We start from the raw sequence: 21,570 nt of genomic DNA on the forward strand, positions 1-21,570 counted from the left end.
GGGCAAGAATCTAATAGCCCCAAGCCTGGCAGCATAAGTGAGTCTTAAGACTCTTACAGAGATTCGTGGGGGCAGTAGAATCTCCAGGGGGCGTTGATTCGATAGGGCTGGGCCCCTCACAGAGAAGGCTCTCCCTAGATCCCGCCAAACAACATTGTTTAGTTGACAGAACCTGGAGAAGGCCGATTTTTCAATGTCCTTCCCCTGAAGTCTGGAGGAATGGGCTTTTGCAATATTCTTCTCTCAGGAGTGGGGAGGGAATGGAGATTTTGCAATATCCTTCTGCCATTGGGGAAGGAACAGGGATTTGACAGCATCTTTCCCCTGCCACGCCATAAGACCAGACCGGTAGTAAAAAAAATTGGATTTCACCACTGACTAAACATCTGCTCCCGGGGACCCACCGACACAGATCGGATCGTTGCAAAAACTCTTCCGAATCAACTGGGACTTCATACATAGGTTTGCAGCCGGAAGCCTCTCCTTGCGCAAAGCGGAGCGACTGAGCTTGTCCCCTAGCCAAGATGCTTAGGCGCACCCGCCCAGTCTTACGCAGGTTTGCAAGGAGCCGCGTGGGGGAAAGCGAACCCACGCGGGCGGTTCAGACGCGCGTCGGAATGCCACCCGCATGCCGACGCTGCACAAGCTTCTCTATTCCTGGCGCCGTCGCCTCGCCTCCCCTCCCCGCCCTGCAAAGGCCAACAGCCCCACCACCCCAGAGCCTACGTCACGGCCCACCTCTCGTTCCCCGCCTCCCCCAGCTGGCTTTGCAACGTGGCAGGAGGGGTCACCGTGGACGGTGGGCGGCTTCTTCAGGGGGCCGGGGAAAAACATGGAGATGCCGAGCCGGGACGGAGCTCCGCCGGGCAGAGCTGAAGCCATCGTGGTGCAAGGTACCCCGCGAAGATGGGGCCATGCGTGGCAGGGAGTTGGGAGCTGGTGCTTTCGAGAGCTCCGTTGGGACGTCATCTCCCATCGTCCTTTGCTGAGCGGGGAACGATGGGAGTTGAACTTCCAGCAGAGTTGCAAACTCGAGACGGAGCTGGGTATGCTGCGCGTAAAACGCGTGCGTAGTGCTTAGAACGGTACGCTGGTCTTAGGGAGCCTTGGCGAGGCGGGTGGGTTTCTACCTGCAAACAGACGCGGTTTGCCTCGCCTGCCGTCCTTGGAGCAGCCCCGCCTCGTGTCTGCGAACCGAGAGACCCAAAGTCCCAAGATCGGGCCGTCCACGTATTTTGCATAAGCGTGTAAAGGTCTCAGGATCGTTAATCCTGAAGCTAAAAGTCAATTGGAACCGCCAATTCTTTTTCCAAGCGGGACACGGAAGGACTTAACAAACTCCACCAACGTGGGAGGACACAACACTTGTTAGCAAAAAAAATACCGCTATATTGTAATGTATAAATAATAAATTTATTTATACATTACAATATAGTAATGTATAAATAATAATGTAATATATGTATATTGTAAAAATAATATTGCAACCATTATATTGTAATGGTGTGCAGAAACGCACCATTGTGCCTTTGGTCCCTGTCCTACCATCCTAATGTCCTGTTATCATAAACAATAAACAATAACAATAGAGTTGGAGGGGACCTTGGAGGTCTACTAGTCCAACCCCTTGCCTAGGAAGGAAACCCTACACTACTTCAAACTGATGGTTATTCAACATCTTCTTTAAAACTTCCAGTGTTAGAGTATTCACAACTTCTGGAGGCAAGCTGTTCCACTGGTTAATTGTTTCTGTCAGGAAATTTCTCCTTGGTTCTAAGTTGCTTCTCTCCTTGTTCAGCTTCCAGCCATTGCTTCTTGTTCTACCTTCTGGTGCTTTGGAGAATAGGTTGACTCCTTCTTTGTGGCAACCCCTGAGATTACTTTTACTTATGTTTATACAAACTACTATCCTATACATGTTTGACAAATAAAATAAAATAAATAAATAAAATATATTACATTACATATCTTAACCGCAGCAAGGAGCGGCATAGCACGATACTGGAAACAGAAAGAGGTCCCAAGTGAAAATATAGCAATTTAAGAAAATTTTGGAATGTGCAGAAGTAGAAAAAATGACAATGAAATGAAAAGAAAAGGAGGATTCTGGAATACTGTGAAATTTGGAATCTCTTTTATGATTGGCTGGAAAGGAGGTAAATAAATAAAAGAAAGTAGTAAATACCTAACATAGTAGATAACGTTACTTTGTATATACACTGCTCAAAAAAATAAAGGGAACACTCAAATAACATCCTAGATCTGAATGAATGAAATATTTTCATTGAATACTTTGTTCTGTACAAAGCTGAATGTGCTGACAACAAAATGAAATTGATTGTTTTGCTTGCTAGGTGGACAGTTTGATTTCACAGAAATATGATTTACTTTGAGTTATATTGTGTTGTTTAAGTGTTCCCTTTATTTTTTTGAGCAGTATACAGTATTATGTTAGTATAACTATAGCTACTGAGTTTCAAAAGGAAAAGCATTACTGGAAAAGATGATAGAAATATGTAAATTGTAAAAATTATATACATATAAAGCATCAATATTAATTGCAATAAGATAACCCTTACAGTTGTGTTGTATGGGTGTTTGTTATTGTTTTGTCTTGATGTGCTTCTTTTTTCTTTGTTTTTTTCTTTGTTTTTCTCTCTCTTTGTATTGCTCTCTTTTTAAATGTAAATAACTTCATAAAAATCATTTTTAAAAAACCAACAAGGCAGCGAGGAGAACAAAGGTGAAGAAGTGATTTCTGGGGACTATTCTCCTTTTGGCTTTGATTTATTTTTTATTGCTTAGCAAAACATCTCTCTCTTTTCCTTCCCTGGTTTCCTTGAAAACTCCCTTGTCCCATAAAGAAGAACGGAACGGGGAACCCGCCCCCAATAAATGGATGTTGCCCTCAAAATGGACATTGGCAGAGTGTATAAGTTTCCTTGTATGCCTATTTTAGGAAAACAACGGGCACTTCTGAGTGGACGTCAGGAATGTGGCTAGCTTCAGGGTTACCGATCCTAAAACCTTTACACATTTATGCAAAAGACGTTGACGGTACGATCTTGGGACTTTTCGGTCTCTCGGTTCGCAGACACGAGCCGGGGCTGCTGAAAGGACGGCAGGCGAGGCGAACTCGGCATCTTTGGAGGGAGCTCCCTAAGACCCGCGCACCCATCTAAGTGTAGTGCACGCATTTTACTGTACAGCATACCCAGCTCCTCCTCGGTTTTGCAACTCTGCTGAAGTTCAACTCCCATTGTTGCCTGGGGTAGGTCCAGAGGTGGGATTCAGCAGGTTCTGACCAGTTCTGGGGAACCGGTAGCGGAAATTTTGAGTAGTTCGGAGAACCGGTAAATATCACCCCCATCTATTCTCTGACTCCTGAATCCCAGCTGCTGCTGCTGCTGCTGATGATGAAATTTATATGCCGCCCTCTCCGAGGGCTCAGGGCAGCTTACAGCATATAAAAACAATATACATAGAGATATAATTAATTAAAATTGGGAATTACATTTAAAAACTAAAAAGCCTATTAACATACACACATATCCATTCAAACAAACCGACTATACATTCATTGGCCAGGGTGTAGAATCTAATGACCCCAAGCTTGGTGGCATAGATGAGTTTTAGACTTTTATGGAAGGCGAGGAGGGTGGGGGCAACACGAATCTCCGGGGGGAGCAGATTCCAGAGGGCCAGGCCCCCCACAGAGAAGGCTCTTCCCCTACGTCCCACCAAGTGCTATTGTTTTAGGTGGGGAGGGGGAATAAAACTCCTTAGCACCAGAGTTTGTTAATAATAATATAAGAAATAACTAATAATCTCATGGTCATTTCAAAAAATCATTTCTTATCAAGCACATACAAGACCAGAGGAGCATACATGCCAAGTTTCAAGTTTGTAGGCTTTACGGTTCTGGAGATTTCATGATGATGCATGAGTGGTATTTGGCTTTTATATATTTTCAAATTCAGCAAAAACATGTGACACACACACACACACGCATTCTGTACTGTCCAGGGGAAATGGATTAAGCAGCATACCAGTAACCCTCAACTTACAACCATTCATTTAGTGACCATTAAAAGTTACAACGGCACTGGGAAATGTGCCTTTCAGCCAATACTTACAACTGACAAAGCTTCCCATTGGTCCCAAATTTTGATTGCTGGCCATCCAGCATGTATTTGTGATGGTTGCAGCATCCTGTGGTCAGCGAGTGGCCATTTAGAACCATCCTATCTGGAGTCCTTGGAGAGGGGCGGCATACAAATCTAATAAATAATAATAATAATAATAATAATAATAATAATTATTATTATTATTATTATTATTATTATTATTATTATTATTATTATTACAATAAGCCAAGTCAATGGGGAAAGCTGGATTCATTTAAAGACTTTATGATTCACTTAACAACCATGGGAAAACTGGTCGTAAAATTGGGTGTGACCCATTTAACTGTAGGAGATAGCCAGGCTGAGCCTGAGGGAGAGGTCAAATGTGCCATCAGTCATGAATCCCTTCCTGCCCACAAGAGATCTAAGCCCAGCCTACCTTGAATTCCTTCTGCTCTTATCTCCCACTAATTTCCCTTGCCTATTAGTAGTTCAGATTCTTGTAGAGCAGCATCCCCCAACCTTTGGGGCACTAGGGACATGTTCTAAAGAGAGAGCTTTTTTGATGGACCAGAGGAGGCATGGTTTCATGTGCTGCCTGCATCCCATGGATGGAGTTCCATTTGTTTCTGGAACCCAGTTTCTGGCATGCCATAGTCCAGTGCTGGTCCACAGACCAGGGGTTGGGGGCCTCTGTTTTAGAAAGCTTAAGTTTGCACTAAATCTTTATACTCATTTGAACTGCCTGAATCTTCTGATTTCCCTGACGGTTAACATTAACAACTGCCTCAACTAACAACAGAAATTCTGAGCTCAATTGTAGTCCTAAGCCGTAGACCGCTTGTATAAATATTGTGAAATAAATAAAAATAAAATGGCATTACTTCTGGCCTCAAATGTACGCAGGCATGCCTGATAGAAGGGAAGATGCTGAAAAGGCTGTTCCACCCCTGGACTTTGGAAGTCAAATATGAGTTATTTGCCACCCTCCTGCTCCTCCCCCCCTCCTGCTCCTCCTCTCCACCATGTGAAAGGTTAGAGAATTGATCCTCAGAGAGTACAGCATGCATTTTTCAGCCACTGAATCTTGGACAGTGCTGTTCCTTCCTCTGCATTCCCTCTGCAGTTGGCAGTCTCTTGCTCAGGAATGAGAGCTGGGTGTACAATATGGTGTGTGTGAACGTCTGTGGTTTGCTGATTTCCCAGCTGTTCTTCCTGACCCCGAGTCATCTCTGTTTACATTCTGAACGTGTGCCAAGAGCCAATGCTCTGGAATGATATCCTAGCTGCTTCCCATGTGCCAAATGGGATGGGGCATACGGCCCTTTCCATGGCAACGGATACTGTTGCTAGGAGACGGAGGAATAAAAGACTTGGAGGGATGCCTGGCAGCCTTCCTACCCCCTCCTCCTCCTCCTCCTCTTCTGCTGTCTCCCCATTTGGAACAAGATGATTCCTGAAACATGGCAAGCACAGTTATGACCATGAGACAGGAACACCAGGACACGGAGGAGTTGGGGACAATGAAAGGCTGAGCATTTTGGGGCCCATCTCTTGGCTGCGTGGGGGACCAATTGTTTTATGCTGAGTTTATTTGAAATGATGGCCTGCTCATCAATTGGGGGGATGGCTTGCCTTTAATCTAAAGAAAGATGCTAGTCATGGATATGACCATAATGGGCTCTAAAATAAGAATCTTGCTGGCTCAGGTCTCTTCTGACCTGAGGGTGAGGAGGACCAGTGGTGGGTTTCTACCAGTTCACCCACTTCAATCGAACCTGTAGCAGTAGCAGCGAGAGGCTCTGCTCACCTGTCCAGATGTCATCATGGACATTCTGTGTATGTGCAGAAGGTTCTGCACATGCGCAGAAGGGTTGCATGTACTCCCATTCCTAAACTGGTAGCAAAGGTAAGTGAAACCTACAACTGGTGAGAACAGTCCCTTCTTAATAGTTCCCACTGTATTAGCAATAGCAGTAGCATTTAGACTTATATACCGCTTCACAGTGCTTTACAGCCCTCTCTAAGTGGTTTACAGAGAAGAAGCACATTGCCCCCAACAACCCTCATTTTACCGACCTTGAAAGGATGGAAGGCTGAGTCAACCTTCAGCCTGGTGAGATCCGATCTGCCAAACTGCTGCAGATCATACTAGATATGATTGGACTGGATGAATGTGTGTGAGTGTACATGGGGTCTTTTAAAATGTGGTTTTTAGTACATTTTCATAATTTTTATAGTTATTTAGATTTCTCATATATTGTTATATTTAATGTTGTATGCAATCCTGAGTTGCCTCGAGAAGGGCGGCATAGAAATCTAAATAATAATAATAATAATAATAATAATAATAATAATAATAATATAAAAATAAATATAATAAAAACAACAACAATAGTAATAGTAATAACTGGGCTTAACTTGAACCACAATTTGCTTCATCAAGCCAAAGGTTGTTTCAGGAAACAGAATTAGCAGTAGGTTTGTGCAGGTCAACAGTGGAACCAGACCTCGAAATATACCGTAATGGAAATTGACCTGCAGTACTGCACTTTAACCACTGCACCACCGTGGCTCTACAGTATTGAGTAGATGCATATGCTAGAGCAGGGGTGGGCAATTAATTTTGCCATAGGGCCACATGAGAAATTGAGATGGTTTTAGAGGGCCCGACTAATATAATTAATTTAGTTCCACCCAATACTGAGTTAATTATATTATAATTGTATATTATATATTATATCTTGAACACCCGGTTCTTATCTAGAAAAGTTGGACCAACCTCTGTGGGCCGGTCACAGACAGCGGGCGGGCCGCATCCAGCCCTCGGGCTGCATCTTGCTAAGGTCTGTGCTAGAGTGTTTAGTCTGGCAAGATTCTGTCCATAAGTGAAAAATAATAAGGAACTTAGCTTGGAAGAATCACTATGTGTCATTCTTGGTTTGGAGGCCTGAGAGATTTTAAATCAAATAAATTAGGAGTTTCCATTTGTATTACTCTTATCATTTCCCTGTCTTTTAAAGGGAAAAATTATTCTGGAAAATTATTTTAGATGGGCAGACTTTTGTAAACTCTGTTGTTCTTTTATTAGTTCAAGTATGAGAATGGATCGATTTAAGTTGAAGGAATGTAAGAAATAGTTTTAGGACATTTGTCTTGGGGTATTAGTAGATAATGACTGGGCAGGACAGAAGCAAATGTAATCCTATTTACCTTTCGCTTAGAAGTGGAATAAACATTTACTGCAGTTACTGGTAGTTAACGTATCTAGAAATTATAGTCTCTCTTATTATTCTAATGATAATCTTATCTGCCCCCAGTAATACTTAAAAAAAACAACAATTAGATGCTCTACAGCAGATCATTGAAAATTTTAAAAAAATGATTTAAACAAACAGCAAATAAAAAAAAACAGACTGGAGCAAACCTTGGAAGAAACAACTATAGAATTCTTTATTGGCCAAGTTTGATGGGACACACAATCAGTTTGTCTCCTGTGCACAAATATGGCATGGTTTGGGAGTTGCTTCACTGTCCCATGCTTCTGATAAAACCTTTGCCCTAAGGGCAGAAATGCGGAACGATGGCCCCTTTATGACTTGTGGACTTCAACCCTCAGAATTCCTGAGCCAGCATGTCCTCAGCTGATCAAGCAAACACTTTTGTTTCAAAACAAACAACTAAAGAAGATAGGGTCATTTTCAGAAAACTCAAAAGCTGTCTCCGAAGACCAATACCAAGCCAGGTTCTTAGTTTCCCACAATTTGCTGGCCTCAAGGGATATGGCCAGGAGGGAGCTGGTATAATATTGAGGAGAAGAAATTCTCTTCTTTTGGAGTAGAATTGAATAGAATTCTTTATTGGCCAACTGTGATTGGACACACAAGGAATTTGTCTTTATTGGTCAAGTCTGATTGGACACACAAGGAATTTGTCTTTATTAGTCAAGTGTGATTGGACACACAAGGAATTTGTCTTTATTGGTCAAGTGTGATTGGACACACAAGGAATTTGTCAGTGTACATAAAAGAGACATTTGTCAAGAATCATAGGGTACAACACTTAATGATTGTCATAGGGCACAAATAAGCAATCAGGAAACTATCAATATCAATAATCAGGGTACATATAATAATAAAGATTTTGAATTTTCATAATTCACTACTATTGGAAGAAGGACTCTTCCTGACACACTCATTCAGTGTTTCTCAAACTTGGTTTTCCCAACCTTTCATGGAACCCCAATAGAGCCCCACATTTCTGTTGCTTATCAAGGCAACTGCTGAGCAAATTTTGCCCTGTTTTATGAACTTTCATGGCCCAGTGGTTAAGTGAATCGTTGCCGTTGTTCGGTTAGTAATGCGGTTGTGAAGCAAGCCTGAGTGCCTTGTTGACTTTGCATGTCAGGTTGCAAAAAGCGAGCTCATGATCCTGGGACACTGCAATCATCATAAATATGAGTCATTTGGCAAAAGTCTGAATTTTGATCACTGAAGCATCACTGCAAAATCTCCATTCCCACCCCACTCCAGGGGAAGGTTATTGCAAAATCTCCATTTCCCCCTGATCAGCTGGGACTTGGGAGACAGAGAGTAGATGGGAGAATAGATGGATACTAGTCAGAGGTGGTATTTACCAGTTCTCTGAATTACTCAACATTTCTTCTCCTGGTTCTCCAGAACTGGTCAGAATTTGCTGAATCCCACCTCTGCAGAAAACCCCATTTCAGACAAAATGGTTGTCAAATCTCTTCCTAAAAAACCTCCCAGTGTTGGAGCACCCATGACTTCTGGAGGCAAGTCGTTCCACTGATTAATTGATCTAGCTGTCAGCAGACAATAACACATACTACTTTCTACTTGTAGTGTGTTGTAGTCCGCTAAGCATGAATATTCGTATGGGCAATGTAGTCCCTGTGCGTGCAGTGAAATAGGCAATTTATCAAGTCCTTCACAGATTTAGCATCCTTGATTGATTCTGTTCAGCATGACGGTCTTCCATTTTATAAAACTTGTTCCAACTTTATTCCTGTTTATTTACAGTTTGCTCCTTTTAGTGTAATGTTGGAAGAAACTTCACAGAGAATTAGGGGCAATGCAGTTAGCAATAATTGAAATGAATTTCCATTTCATCTGAGCCAAGAAACTACAGTATTGCCTGAGTAATCTGGACTATTAAAGTGTGTTTAATGTTGGGTTAATAAACCAAGACCGTTCCTTAGCTATAATGTCCCATATTGAATGCATTGGAATATGAAAGTTAATAGAAAATTTCCTAGTTCATATGAATGAAGAAAACCAAAAAAAGCTGCAAGTGTGAGCAGAAGTTCACTCCTAATTTATGAATGGTGGTTCACTTTTTAATCTTCCAGAAGTGTGGAAACCTTGAAATATAAGTTTTATTAGAAGGAATGGTTCCTTGATTTGTACAATGTATATTGGAGAGCGGCAACTATCTGGAATGCATAATGCAACAATGTTTTCATGCAGGAGAGTACAAATTTTTGGCTGCAAGGGAAAACTTAAATTGTTGGGGATAGGAAGGCTGCAGTCAACTATTTGGGGGAAATTTTGACATTTGGGGATTTTGAAACACCGGAGCTTATTTCAGGTTTTACATTACAGATGGTCCTAAACCACATGTTGAGCAACTGAACTTGCAACTGTTCTGACACTTACATAATCGCTCCTTCAAATTCTTGCCATCGCAGCCCGTATGGTCACGTGATTGCCATCCAGGTGCCTAATAACAGACCATTGCAGTATCATTTGTGACCTTCTCCACTGGCTTCCAACAAGCAAAGACAAAGAGTCATGGTCGTACGAGGGTCACCAAGAAAGTAACACACCACATTTTTTTCTTCAACAAATATTTATTAAACACAATGAAACTTACACACAAGAAAGAATGATGTTTCTTCCATACTTCCTTATTTTTCCATGTAATCTCCATCCCACTATATGGCCTTCCTCCAGCGAGACACAAGGTACTGATGCCCTGTCGGTATCATTCCTTGTTCTAATGGCCTCACCCTCTGTTCTTCTGTTCTGTTCCTTTAATGGCCTCACTCTCTGTGCCCAGCGACTAACTGTACTTCTGTCGACTGCAGATTCTCCATAAACTGTACACAAACGTTTGTGAATGTTCCCAACAGTTTCCTTCTCCGCAGTGAGAAATTCAATGACGACACACTGCTTGTAACATACATCACTTACAGACGCCATTTCAAAACACTGCTGCAGCTACGCTATCTGTCTGAAGAAATGCAAAATTTACATACACACTCCTGATCATTCAAATAATGTATATCTAAAGTTTTGCATTCGTGCCATTACTGTAGGCTGAGGGGGGGGGAATGATGCATTGCTTTCTGGGCGACCCTCATATGTGAGATCTTCACTTAATGACCCCTGATGATTTGCTTACCAATGGTAACCAAAGACTCCATTCTCTCACTTTGGGAAGAAATTATCGAGAAGTAGCACACAAAGATTAGAAGAGCCAGTTTTCTCCCTGAGCTGTTTGGAGATTTAAAGTTTCTTCTGCTCCTTTTTCTAATTTTGAACAAGGATGTTGGTTTTTTTAAAAAAATAATGGAAGAAAACTGGCATATCTAAAGGTAAATTTGTTCCCTTCTGCCTCCTTCTCCCTCCTCCCTTCTTCCTCCCTATCCCATGATGCATTGTACCTCGGCAAGCTGATGCCATATATAAAAAAAGGAGTTGTTATGCTGCCCATTCTTTTGATGGCAGAAGGGTGGGAAGAAACTGGCACCATTTGGAGAGGAAAAACTCCAGCCTTCCAACAGTAGCCTCCTGGGCATGTATTGTCTGACCTACTCCAACCCCTTCCTGGTATCCCTGAGCCTCCTTCAGTCAGAGGGCACAAAGCGGGCATCCAAAAAACCCCAAGCGGGTCCTAATCCCGAAGGGAACCAAGAACCGCCTACCCAAAAGGGGTAAGCTTTTATTTGGGCTCTGTTCTTTCTCCTCTTCCCTCTTCCCCCTTATTCATTCTTCTTTTGGGGGGTGGGTGGCGGTGGAGGAAAATAGAAGTACAGTAGTGTCTATGAACATTCATATCATTCAAGGTTTTCTCTCTCATATTTTTTTTTTTTGGCTCTGTTCCTGGGTTCCGAGAAGCAGCAAAGGGAAAGGGCGAGGAGAGAAAGAGAGAGAGAAAGAGGACCATGGCCATTGGGATGAAGGTTGGCAGGGAAGCCGTGAGACAGAGGGAGAGAGGGAGGGAATAAAAACTGGCACAGACTGGAGGTTTGCCAAGGCTGCTTGGCAGAGGTGCCATAGAAAGCCGGGCAAGCCCACGCATGGTAATGTATATTTCGGAAAAGAAATGCTGAAAAGCGAGTGTGGGGGGAGGCGGAGGGTTAGGGAACAGAATGAACGGCAGATCCTTGAGCTGGGCACCTGTTTGTTTTCTTTGAATATGGCAAATTGCTTCAATTTTTTTCCTTTCGATTTTTTTCCTCCCCTTTCTCCTTTGCTTGTGGTTATTGGATGTTCATTACATAGCATACGAGTTCCAAATGCAGAGTGCTGCGTTCAGGGAGCGTAGGACTTCCTGTGCTGATTGATTTGAATCTGGGCCAAGGAAATAATGTTGACTGCTATCTTTGCCTGGAAGAAGGGGGAAGGAGGGAGATGGGTAAGCAGGAATTGGCTGCCAGCTGCCAAGCTGCTTCGCCACCTTGGCAGGACATCATCGACCGGATCCAAATGGGCCTCCGGTGCCACCTCTGGACTTCTCTTGAATCTTGGTTAGGGGAGCCCCTGGATTCCCAATGTGACTTTTTCACAGGGACCCTTTCAACCTCGGAGGCAGGTAGCCCCAGAACAGGTAAGGAAAACCTCCAAGCCAACTGTGGTTCCTTTGTCTGGTTTGGTTTTTAAAAGGATGCCAAACCTGGAGATTTTTGCATCCAAAGTCCATGAGAGTGGGATTGGCACGGGGTTGCAGGCTGTGTTTTTAAGGGGCGGTTGTGTAGATTTTACCCTCACTTTGGGGGGGAAATAGTCAAGAATCAATGCCTGCTTTGTTGTGTCTCCTTTCTCAAACCGGCGTATGGCATGTTGAATGTAGCTCTGCATTTATCATCTTGAGATTGGCTCTTTGGCCCACCCTAGGGCAACTGTACCTGGCTGACACTTTTTGGCAGTAAGCCTCTACCTTACCTAACCCTTTGGCATCCGGTCTTTGGTCCTGGGCATCCAGAGGCTTAAGAAGGTGAGGCAGAATTTAAGTATGGCTGCAGCTTTGCTGGTTCAGGATTATCAGCTTTTCTAACTGTCTTTGGTGGGTTTGGTGTGGACGACGGGTTGAAGCCGGCAAGGAGCTCCTGCACTTGGGAAGGAAGCTTGGTGAGGATGCTATTCATTCAAAGATGGACCTATGAAAAAGGAGGAATTCCTGCTAGGATCTTTGCTGCGCTGCTCATTTTGAAACCTCTTCGCTAAAGCTGCTGGTGTGCTCTGCTGGCTTTGTAGGTGTGAGACGTTGAAGGAGACAAAAGAAATTGCAGTCTCGCTGAACTTAAACAAGGATTTGAAGAAAATGAGCCAGGCTTATGCTTGGGGTGCTCCTTTTTTTCCTGGGGTGTCCCCAGTTGACGTCTCTGATGTTTTGGTCTTAGTATAATGTATATTTTTTTTTTAAAAGACATTTCTTTTTTAAAAAATTAAACACATCTTGGGAATTTTCTTGGGTTTTCTGAAAAATTAATTCACGAAGGGTTGCTTGTTTTTTTGTTTTTTGTTTGTTTTTACATCTGAATAGAAATGAGAAAATATTTTGGGATGCCAGGAAGCAAAGTTTGATTCTGCAGCTGGCTGGCTCTGTTCTGAAGTTGTAGATGTAGAGGAAATACAAGCAGAGATTTGATTCAATGCAGTATAGCTAAAAGAAAGGGAAATATCCCTTTTTTAAAAAAAAGCATATTCTAAGATGGAGGCAGAAGCAGCAAGAAATTATCATAGGGATTAAAGAAAATACTACATTATTTGTAGCTTAGAACAGGGGTCCCCAACCTTGATAGCTTTAAGCCTGGCGAACTTCAACTCCCAGACTCCTATGCTGGCTGGAGAATTCTGGGAATCAAAAGTCCACATGTCTTAAAGTTGCCAAGTTTGGGGACATTTGGTCTAAGTCCTATTGTCTAATCTTTCGAAGTTCTATAAATTTAAACAGCTTTTATGGACTAACGTGGGGAGAGAGAGAGAGGGAGGGAGGGAGGGAGAGAGAGGAGTGTTTTCAGTGTGGCCTGCAACATGAACATGGGAGATTAGAAAGATTATTTAAAATAGAATTCTTAATATAAAATTGTAGTTCTAGGAGGAAAACAATCAGATTTAGGGTTTTTGTGGCCTTAGTCTGGGAGAGGGGGGGATGTTTGAATCACCACATTTGTGGATGAGCAGTTTATGATACAATGCCTGAGGACTCTCTTAGATGAAAAGAGTATTTCTCCATTGCTCTTGGCCAGTTTTGTATTTAGGAAACTTTGAGTAGAGCATTTTGAGCCACAGTGGCGCAGTGGTTAGGGTGCAGTACTGCAGGCTACGTGTGCTGACTGCCGGCTGCCTGCAATTTGGCAGTTCAAATCTCAGCAGGCTCCAAGTTGACTCAGCCTTCTATCCTTCCGAACTCAGTAAAATGAGGACCCAGATTGTTGGGGGCAATAGGCTGACTCTGTAAATTGCTTAGAGAGGGCTGTAAAAGCATTGTAAAGTGGTATATAAGTCTAAGTGCTCTTGCTATTGCTATATGCAATTTGGTTGCTGTCTCTGTCTGTCTGCTTGTCTCTCTCTGTATGTATGTACACACACACACACACACAATGTTTTTTTCCTGTCAAATCACCCTGATATATCCAAATGTGGGAGGGGCTTAATGCTTCCTTTTGCCTCTCAGCTCAACAGAATACAGTATAGTTTCTCAGCTATGAAAAAATTAACTGCCTTGGAAATGGCCATACATTGGCTGAGAGGCAAAAGAAAGCATTAAGCTCCTCCCATATTTTGGTATACTAGGGTATTTCGACAGAAAAAAACATTTTCACTTCCCTGGTACAAAGCTGAAAGGATGAGATCCTGTGGCCTAGAGGTTAATTCTCTGCCTTACAAGGCAGAGGCTGCAGGATCAAATCCCAGTGAAGGTATAGCTAGCTGATGAGCTTACAACAAGGTCAAAATAGATCTATACTAGTCTTCCTTCATTTTCAAATTCAGCAAAAATATGTTACTTACACACACACACACACACACACACACTGCATGCTAAGCAACACAGTTATAAACTGCAATGTCACATGACTTGCCCCACTTAGTGGTGACATTTTCAGCACCCCAGTTGCTATCATTAAGCAAGGACTTCATATGATGACAACTTGTGAACTGCTGCCCGTTTCCTCATTGACTTTGTTTGTGGGAGATTGGCAATCAAGGTTACAAGTCACATGACTACGGGATGCTGCAAGTGTCATAATTACGGAGCTGGTTGCTAGGCACCCAAATCGCAGTCACAGGCCTGCAAGGGACCTTGTGAAGGCTGCAATTTGAAGGACGGGCATACATTTCTGGTTCAATGCCGTTTCCCCAGTCACTGAATGAATGGTCATTAACAGAGACTAGCCCTGATGAATTTTCTTTCCCTGCCTTTACTTACTTACTAACTTACTTACTTACTTACAGTTGTCCATGCCGTCAATAAGAACCCAACATATCCCCCATTTCCTGAAGGAATGCAAATAGCAATATTTGGTGAGTATTGATTTGCCCATGACCAGATTTAATTGCACCCCTTCCCCTGCCACTTGGGGCTACAATCCTGATTCTAATTTTAACGAGGAAGTAAAATTTCTGCAACCAGCAACTAATGTATATGTTCTCTTCTGTTCTTTCTTAGATATATTTTACTATGAGCATATCCTCTATAACCTTCATTATGTATTTTACTTTGTGTATAAAACCTAAAAACCCCATTGTGTATTGGACAAAAACAATCAATCAATCAATCAATCAAATAAATAAATAAATAATGTAGTTCAGGGATCTCCAACCGTAGAAACTTTAAGACTTGTAGACCTCAATTCCCAGAATTCTTCAGCAAAGCTGGCTGAGGAATTCTGGGACTTGAAATGCACAAGGCTTAAAAGTTGCCAAGGTTGGAGACTCCCAATGTTTGTTGATACCATGCTGTTACTTGCATGGCTGGTTGGCTGGCTGGCTGGCTGGCTGGGGAATTCTGGAAATTGAAATCCACGAGTCTTAAAGTTGGAGAGGTTAGACACCGCTCACATAGAACATCTTCATGATTCACTTATTGAGATAGTTTTCCTTTTTTCTTTGCTTCCTCCACAGGCATGGGATGTTTCTGGGGAGCAGAAAAAATGTTTTGGAAACTGTTGGGAGTCTTCTCCACACAGGTGGGATTCTCAGGAGGCATCACCCCCAATTCTACCTACAAAGAAGTCTGCAGCGGTAAGTCTTCTTGGGAAGAATTCTGTGTGGAATCTCTTTCTCTCTGAAAGCAGTCAGAGGGCTGTATATATGAGACTGACGGGCTTAACTTTCTCCCCAGTTGAAACAAAGGATGTTAGTGGAGACTTACCTGCCTTGATTTTCTGATTTTCAAGTGTAGAAATCATAAACCCAGAGACAATATTTTGTCCAGGTTGGAAATATCTCTCTGGGATGAGCAGAACTACCTCATGTTCAGAAGTTCTCTTTCTCTGGACTTATACTTGCATTATTTATAACAAGCTTCTTGTGTATACAAATATAAAGTATTAACTCTCTACTTAACCTGCTTACAATATAAATGGTTAATATGTGACACATAGTATACAAATGAAATCCCAAGGTAGAATGGCTAAAATAAAGAGAAGAGTATCTAATTAGTTTTTTACTTTAGACAAATAAAGGGGTTTTAATTACCTTAGGTAAACAGAAATTTAAATGGATAATTATTTCCTTAAGCTAGTCCAAGCATGTAGGCTTGATTCTATCATATCCACAGAGGGCATTCCATATTCTTATAGACATGGATAGTTAACCCACATTTTGCTCTTTTCCCTAGATACACAGTATAACTTTTAGGCTTAAATAAGATAGAATAATGAAATGCTTTATTTGCAAGCTAGGCAAGCTAGGTTTGCCATATTGTTGCAATAATCAACAATAACCTACATTCAACTTCATACTGGTGTGGTTTATGACACTGCATGCTTAACCTAGTCAGTTTCAAACCAGGTCTGTGCAGAACTTTGGATTCAGTTCCAAAAAAAATATGTTCTTGAGCTTATAGGATGGCATGGCATCACCTACTACCCAGGTTGTTGGGGGCAAAATGCTGACTCTGTAAACCGCTTACAGCACTGTGAAGTGGTATACAAGTCTTAAGTGCTATTGCTACTGCTACTTCTTAAAGCAGCTACATAATCCACACAATCTTTCATACAAACCTAGCAGTTACATTTGATTCACAACTAACTATACTTAGTGTGTTATTCTAAGTAAGATTAATTTTAATTCTGGTAGGGCTTTATGTTTGTATATAGTTTAATCATTTGTACTGTACCTATACCTATACTACTATACCTCCGGGACCGCCTTCTGCCGCACGAATCCCAGTGGCCGATTAGGTCCCACAGAGTTGTCCTTCTCCGGGTCCCGTCGACTCAACAATGTCAGCTGGTGGGGCCCAAGGGAAGGGCCTTCTCTGTGGCGGCCTTGGCCCTCTGGAATCAACTCCCTCCAGAGATTTGAACAGCCCCCACCCTCCTCGCCTTCTGTAAAATGCTGAAGACTCACCTTTGTCGCCAGGTGTGGGGATAATTACCTCCCCCCCTTTGTTGTTCTTTCCGACCTCTGCTGTATGATGGACTGGGCTGAATGTGTATGATTGTGTAGTTGGTGATTTTATAACACTGGTTATGTTTATTGATATTTTTAATTGATTTTTAAATTTTATTATTAGATTTGTAATGTATTGTGTTATTGTTGTGTTGTGAGCCACCCCGAGTCTTCGGAGAGGGGCGGCATATAAATCTAATAAATTATTATTATTATTATTATTATTATTATTATTATTATTATTATTATCCAACTATTGGTTCATTTAACGTTTAAGGTCAGATCTTTATTTTGAGGAATTGTAGAATGATCTGAAAAATGCTAGAATGTTCCCTTTTCCTTCGGACCATGATGGACCTCCAGCTAGACTGTTGCAGTTCCTGGATCAGCAAGTTTTGTAGTTCTTTAGAGGTAGCATTGCCTTTTATGAACCCCAGAGAGGAACACTTGCCCAGACATCTATTGGCAGAGTTAATCCTCCCTCCCAAATCTGGATCCCACAGAAATGAGAGCAAACAGTTTTGCAGCTTAATTGCAAAAGCATTTTAAATGTGGGTGTGGAAGATTATCTGTCTGAAAGAAACATTCTCCACATCTGTCATTTGCATTCTGGGTATTAAGTTAATAATAAGAAAGGTGGTGGTGGGGACAATCTCTTTGCTTGCTGATACACAAACACATACACACACACACACACCAGAGGTGGGTTCTAACTTACCTCGCCACCGACTGGCTTCCTCCCATGCCACGTGGATGTGTGTGCATTGTGCACCATGCGGATGCACCATGCATGCAGGCATGCAGGCTAAATGCCAAAATCTCGGCTTTGGTGCATTTGCAGAAGCGAAAAACAGCAAAAAAAGCACACAAAAAAATGGCGGCCAGTAAGTGCCGAAAACTCAGCTTTTCTGCATGACCAGAAGAAAATTTTCAGCAAAAAATAGTCACCCCCCCCAAAAAAAAGATGGTGGCAGCCACAGACCAGCACCAACAGAACCGGCTCTGTAGCGTCACCAGTTTACTACCGGTTCTATATTACTTGCAGACAGCTGGTCCTTTGCATTATTTTACTGGGTTGTTAAGGTCACCTTGATATGACCTCCAGGTAACCTTAATGACCCTTTAAAAGATTATCTGCAAGGAGTATAAATCCTTCCATTCCCCACCATCCAGTCAGAGCTGAAGAAGCTTCTTCAGATGAGAAGCGAAATGTCTTCAAAGAAAAAAAAATCCACTTGCCACTTGAAAAAGCATCTTTGGGACATCCCAATGGGTATGTCTCCTATCTTGGTTGGCATCATATCAAGGGATTTAACTGTCCAGGCCCCAGTAGAATCAGAGAATCAAGTATCCAGGAAAGCTAAAATTAGGTTTTCATGTATTTTTATAACATTGCTGTTTTATCATTGTACTTTTTATTGCTTTTAGTAATTACTATTAGCTGCCCTGAGTCCAATTGGAGTGGATGGCATACTACTACTACTACTGCTACCGCTGCTGCTACCGCTGCTGCTACTACTACTACTATTACTACTACTACTACTACTACTACTACTACTACTACTACAAATAACAACAACAACATTTTATTGAGATTAAGCATAACAGAACTTGCTGATGAGATTGTGCTAAATCTTGTCCTCCTTCTGATTCCACTAGGGAATCGGGAGTGCCTTCCTGACCTGCTTCTGAATGTTATCTAAATGTTCAGGGCCTAAAGAACGTTTCAGTCCCTTTTGACTCAAAAATGGTTCCTGCTTATCTCCATAAAAGGTCATCTTCCTTACTTATTGCATGAACGGACCTGATCTAGTTCAGGGGTCACCAACCTTTCGGATCTCAGGGACCAACTAATTCATAATTTTAAATCCCACAGACCATTTGTATGATTTTTTTTTTTTAAAAAAATAGTATTTAGTGCAACATTTAAAATGCTAATAATTTTTCTTCGGATCACCAAAATATTTTCCACCAAAATTTTCTCAGGGCCCACCAGGGGTCCACGGACCACCGGTTGGTGATTGCTGATCTAGTGCTAAACAGTTTTAGGATAGAGCAGTGTTTCTCAAATAGTGGGCCGGGGGGGGGGATGCAGAGTGATGCTGAGGGGGGGAGGTGCGTGACTCTGTGGAATGTGTTTTTTTTCCGCAGGGAGTAGGGTTTTTCCCCCCATGAAATAATAGCAAACAGCAGAGTAGGAGATATGAAGTGCATATAACAAACCCTTAAGAGACAGCATAGAAAATATTTAACAGGGATGAAAAGAAAGGAGGAGAGAGATGGAGATAATGAGATGGAGATAAATCTCCCAAAATCTAAAATGAGGAAATATGACGAAGGAAGCATATGTAGTGCTTGGCTTCACTGTGACTATAGTGGGAGATGAGGAACAATTGGTATGTTTACTGTGTCCAAAAATGTTGGCAGCGGACAGCATTAAGCCAAATAAATTAAGTTGTCACTTAAACACATTATACTCTAATCACACTGATAAGCCGCTTGATTTTTTTCAGCAAAAGCATGCTGAATATTGCAAACAATCATCTTGGCAGAGAGTTGGGGGGGGGCGTGAAATGTTTACTTCTTCCGAGGTGGGGGGGCATAATGGAAAATAATTGAGAAACATTGGGATAGAGAGACTCAATCGGGACATACCTACCTTTTTGACCCTCATCCTTCCTGCTTTCTGATTCTTCTGCTCCTTGGGAATTACTTTTTGAAGTAGTGTAATGAGCTAGTTGTCACAAGAGGGCAGAGATAATGTAGCTGTGCAAGTTAGGATGTTCGGTTGTAGCAGGCTGCCTTGGGGGCTGCTGTTGTTGCAGATGTGGAATCGTTGGTACTTTCTAAACTTGGTTGGTTTCTTGCTTGAGCTGAGAGAACAACCAAGCTCGTAGAGCACCAAAGCCTCAACAGCTCAATCCTCAGCTGTAGATATTCCCCTCTACTGGTATTGTGGCAAATGTCTTCCCTAGTAGAGGATGAATGGAAATTAATCAAGGAGAGAACCAACCTAGAACTAAGGACAAATTTACTGACAGTGAGAACAATTAGTGAAGTAGCTTGAAGTAGTCAGGCAGAACACTCCCAGAAGTTGTGGGTGCTCCATCCCTGGAGGTCTATGGAGATATTCAGTCATCCAGGTCATGGTTTGCTTTTTTTCAAGAGGCAATTGGACTTTCTGGTTTTTTTCTTTGAAAGCATTTCACTTCTCATCCAAGAAGCTTCTTCAGTTCTGACTGGATGGTGGGGAACGGAAAGATTTGTACTCCTTGCTGACAGCTCGTCATTTGAATTCTTTTGGCTGGTTGTTAAGATCACCTGGAGATTTATCTGTGTCCTCATGGTCACCTGAGTGGTGCATATTGGTGTGGAGCCTTCTTGGAACTGCTGAAAGGACTGCATTGTAGATTATTGAGATGTTGTCATATCCCTCCCCCTCTATGTCAATTTTGAGATAGTTGGCCTCTTCAGCCCCTCTTTCAAACCAGTGATCCTCTCTGCTCAAAATGTGGACTTTGTTTTCTTCAAAAGTGTGGCTTTGTCTTTTAAATGCAGATGGACTGTTGAATTTAGTCCTGATGTGCTTTTTCTCTTATGTTGTGCTGGAGATCACTGAAGATTTTTAAGAACAGTCATTTGTCCAAAATCTTTATAGAGCAGTGATGGCAAACCTTTTTTGGTTCACATGCCAAAAAGTGAACATGTTAGTGCGCATGCATGTACCCACACAGATTCACTCACCCACATGCGTGTGCAACCCCACCCCCATGTTTCCCCTGCACATGCACACAACCTCCTATGGTATGCACACAGGTCTCACTGAAGCCTGGGATGGTGAAAACAATGGCAAAACAGGCAAATGGAAGTTCAGAAAAATAGACTTCCAGTTTGCTCATTGTGCTGTTGTTTGCACTCTGGAGGCTTCAGGGAAACTTTCTGAAGCCACAGAGTGTAAAAAACAGCACAATGGGCAAACCGGGGGTCCATTTTTCTGAACCTCTGGTTTGCCTGTTGGTGGTTTTTTGCACTCCAAGGCTTCAGGAAGCTTCACTGAAGCCTCCAGAGTGCAAAAAACAGCCCAATGGGCAAATTGAAAATCAATTTTTCCAAACTTCTGGTTTGCCCATTGTGCTGTTTTTTGCACAACTGGAGATTCGGAAGTCCATTTTTTCCAAACTTCCAGTTTGTCCATTGGCCGGCTTCCCTGAAGCCTTCGGAGGGCAAAACGGTCTTCCCCAAGGCTGAAAGTGTAGGCGTGCTGGAACTGACATGGGTCAATACATTGCGTGCCCTCTAATATGGCTCCGCGTGCCACCTGTGGCACCTCCAAAGTCCCTTCCAACTTCATTATTCTGTTATTTCTTCTGGATGTTTCTCAGCTTTTTTGGACTACAGGCCTTGTGCTTGTTCAGAGGGTTAAAAACAAGAACATGGCAGTGTACGGGCAGGTGGCCAGAGTCTTGTGCTGCTGCCAACACCAACAGCCACCGCTACCGGTATGTCTCGATTGGCAGCATTTCATCCTTGCTGTTCATCCCCTCTCTGTCCCTTTCTCATTCAACTGCAGCAGGGCC

The 21,570-nt window shown here is 42.4% G+C and overlaps 1 protein-coding gene across 4 annotated transcripts in view; it reads left to right on the forward strand.

The window, feature by feature from the left end:
* Nucleotides 1-580: 580 nt before the first annotated feature.
* The window catches only part of LOC139174255 (mitochondrial peptide methionine sulfoxide reductase-like), a 49,985-nt gene continuing 28,995 nt past the window's right edge, over nucleotides 581-21,570 (forward strand). Inside the window, exons 1-4 of one of the 4 annotated variants that reach the window (XM_070764513.1) lie at nucleotides 793-893; nucleotides 5,034-5,161; nucleotides 14,831-14,899; nucleotides 15,500-15,619. In XM_070764513.1, the coding sequence (XP_070620614.1) occupies nucleotides 5,098-5,161; nucleotides 14,831-14,899; nucleotides 15,500-15,619 (253 nt within the window). In that variant the 5' untranslated portion in view covers nucleotides 793-893; nucleotides 5,034-5,097. Of the gene's footprint in view, nucleotides 894-5,033; nucleotides 5,162-14,830; nucleotides 14,900-15,499; nucleotides 15,620-21,570 lie in introns of all 4 variants that reach the window. The other 3 variants (XM_070764515.1, XM_070764511.1, XM_070764512.1) reach the window with 3 other exon arrangements.

This window comes from Erythrolamprus reginae, chromosome 11, assembly GCF_031021105.1.
Source record: "Erythrolamprus reginae isolate rEryReg1 chromosome 11, rEryReg1.hap1, whole genome shotgun sequence".
In the NCBI taxonomy this organism is placed as follows: Eukaryota; Metazoa; Chordata; class Lepidosauria; order Squamata; family Dipsadidae; genus Erythrolamprus; species Erythrolamprus reginae.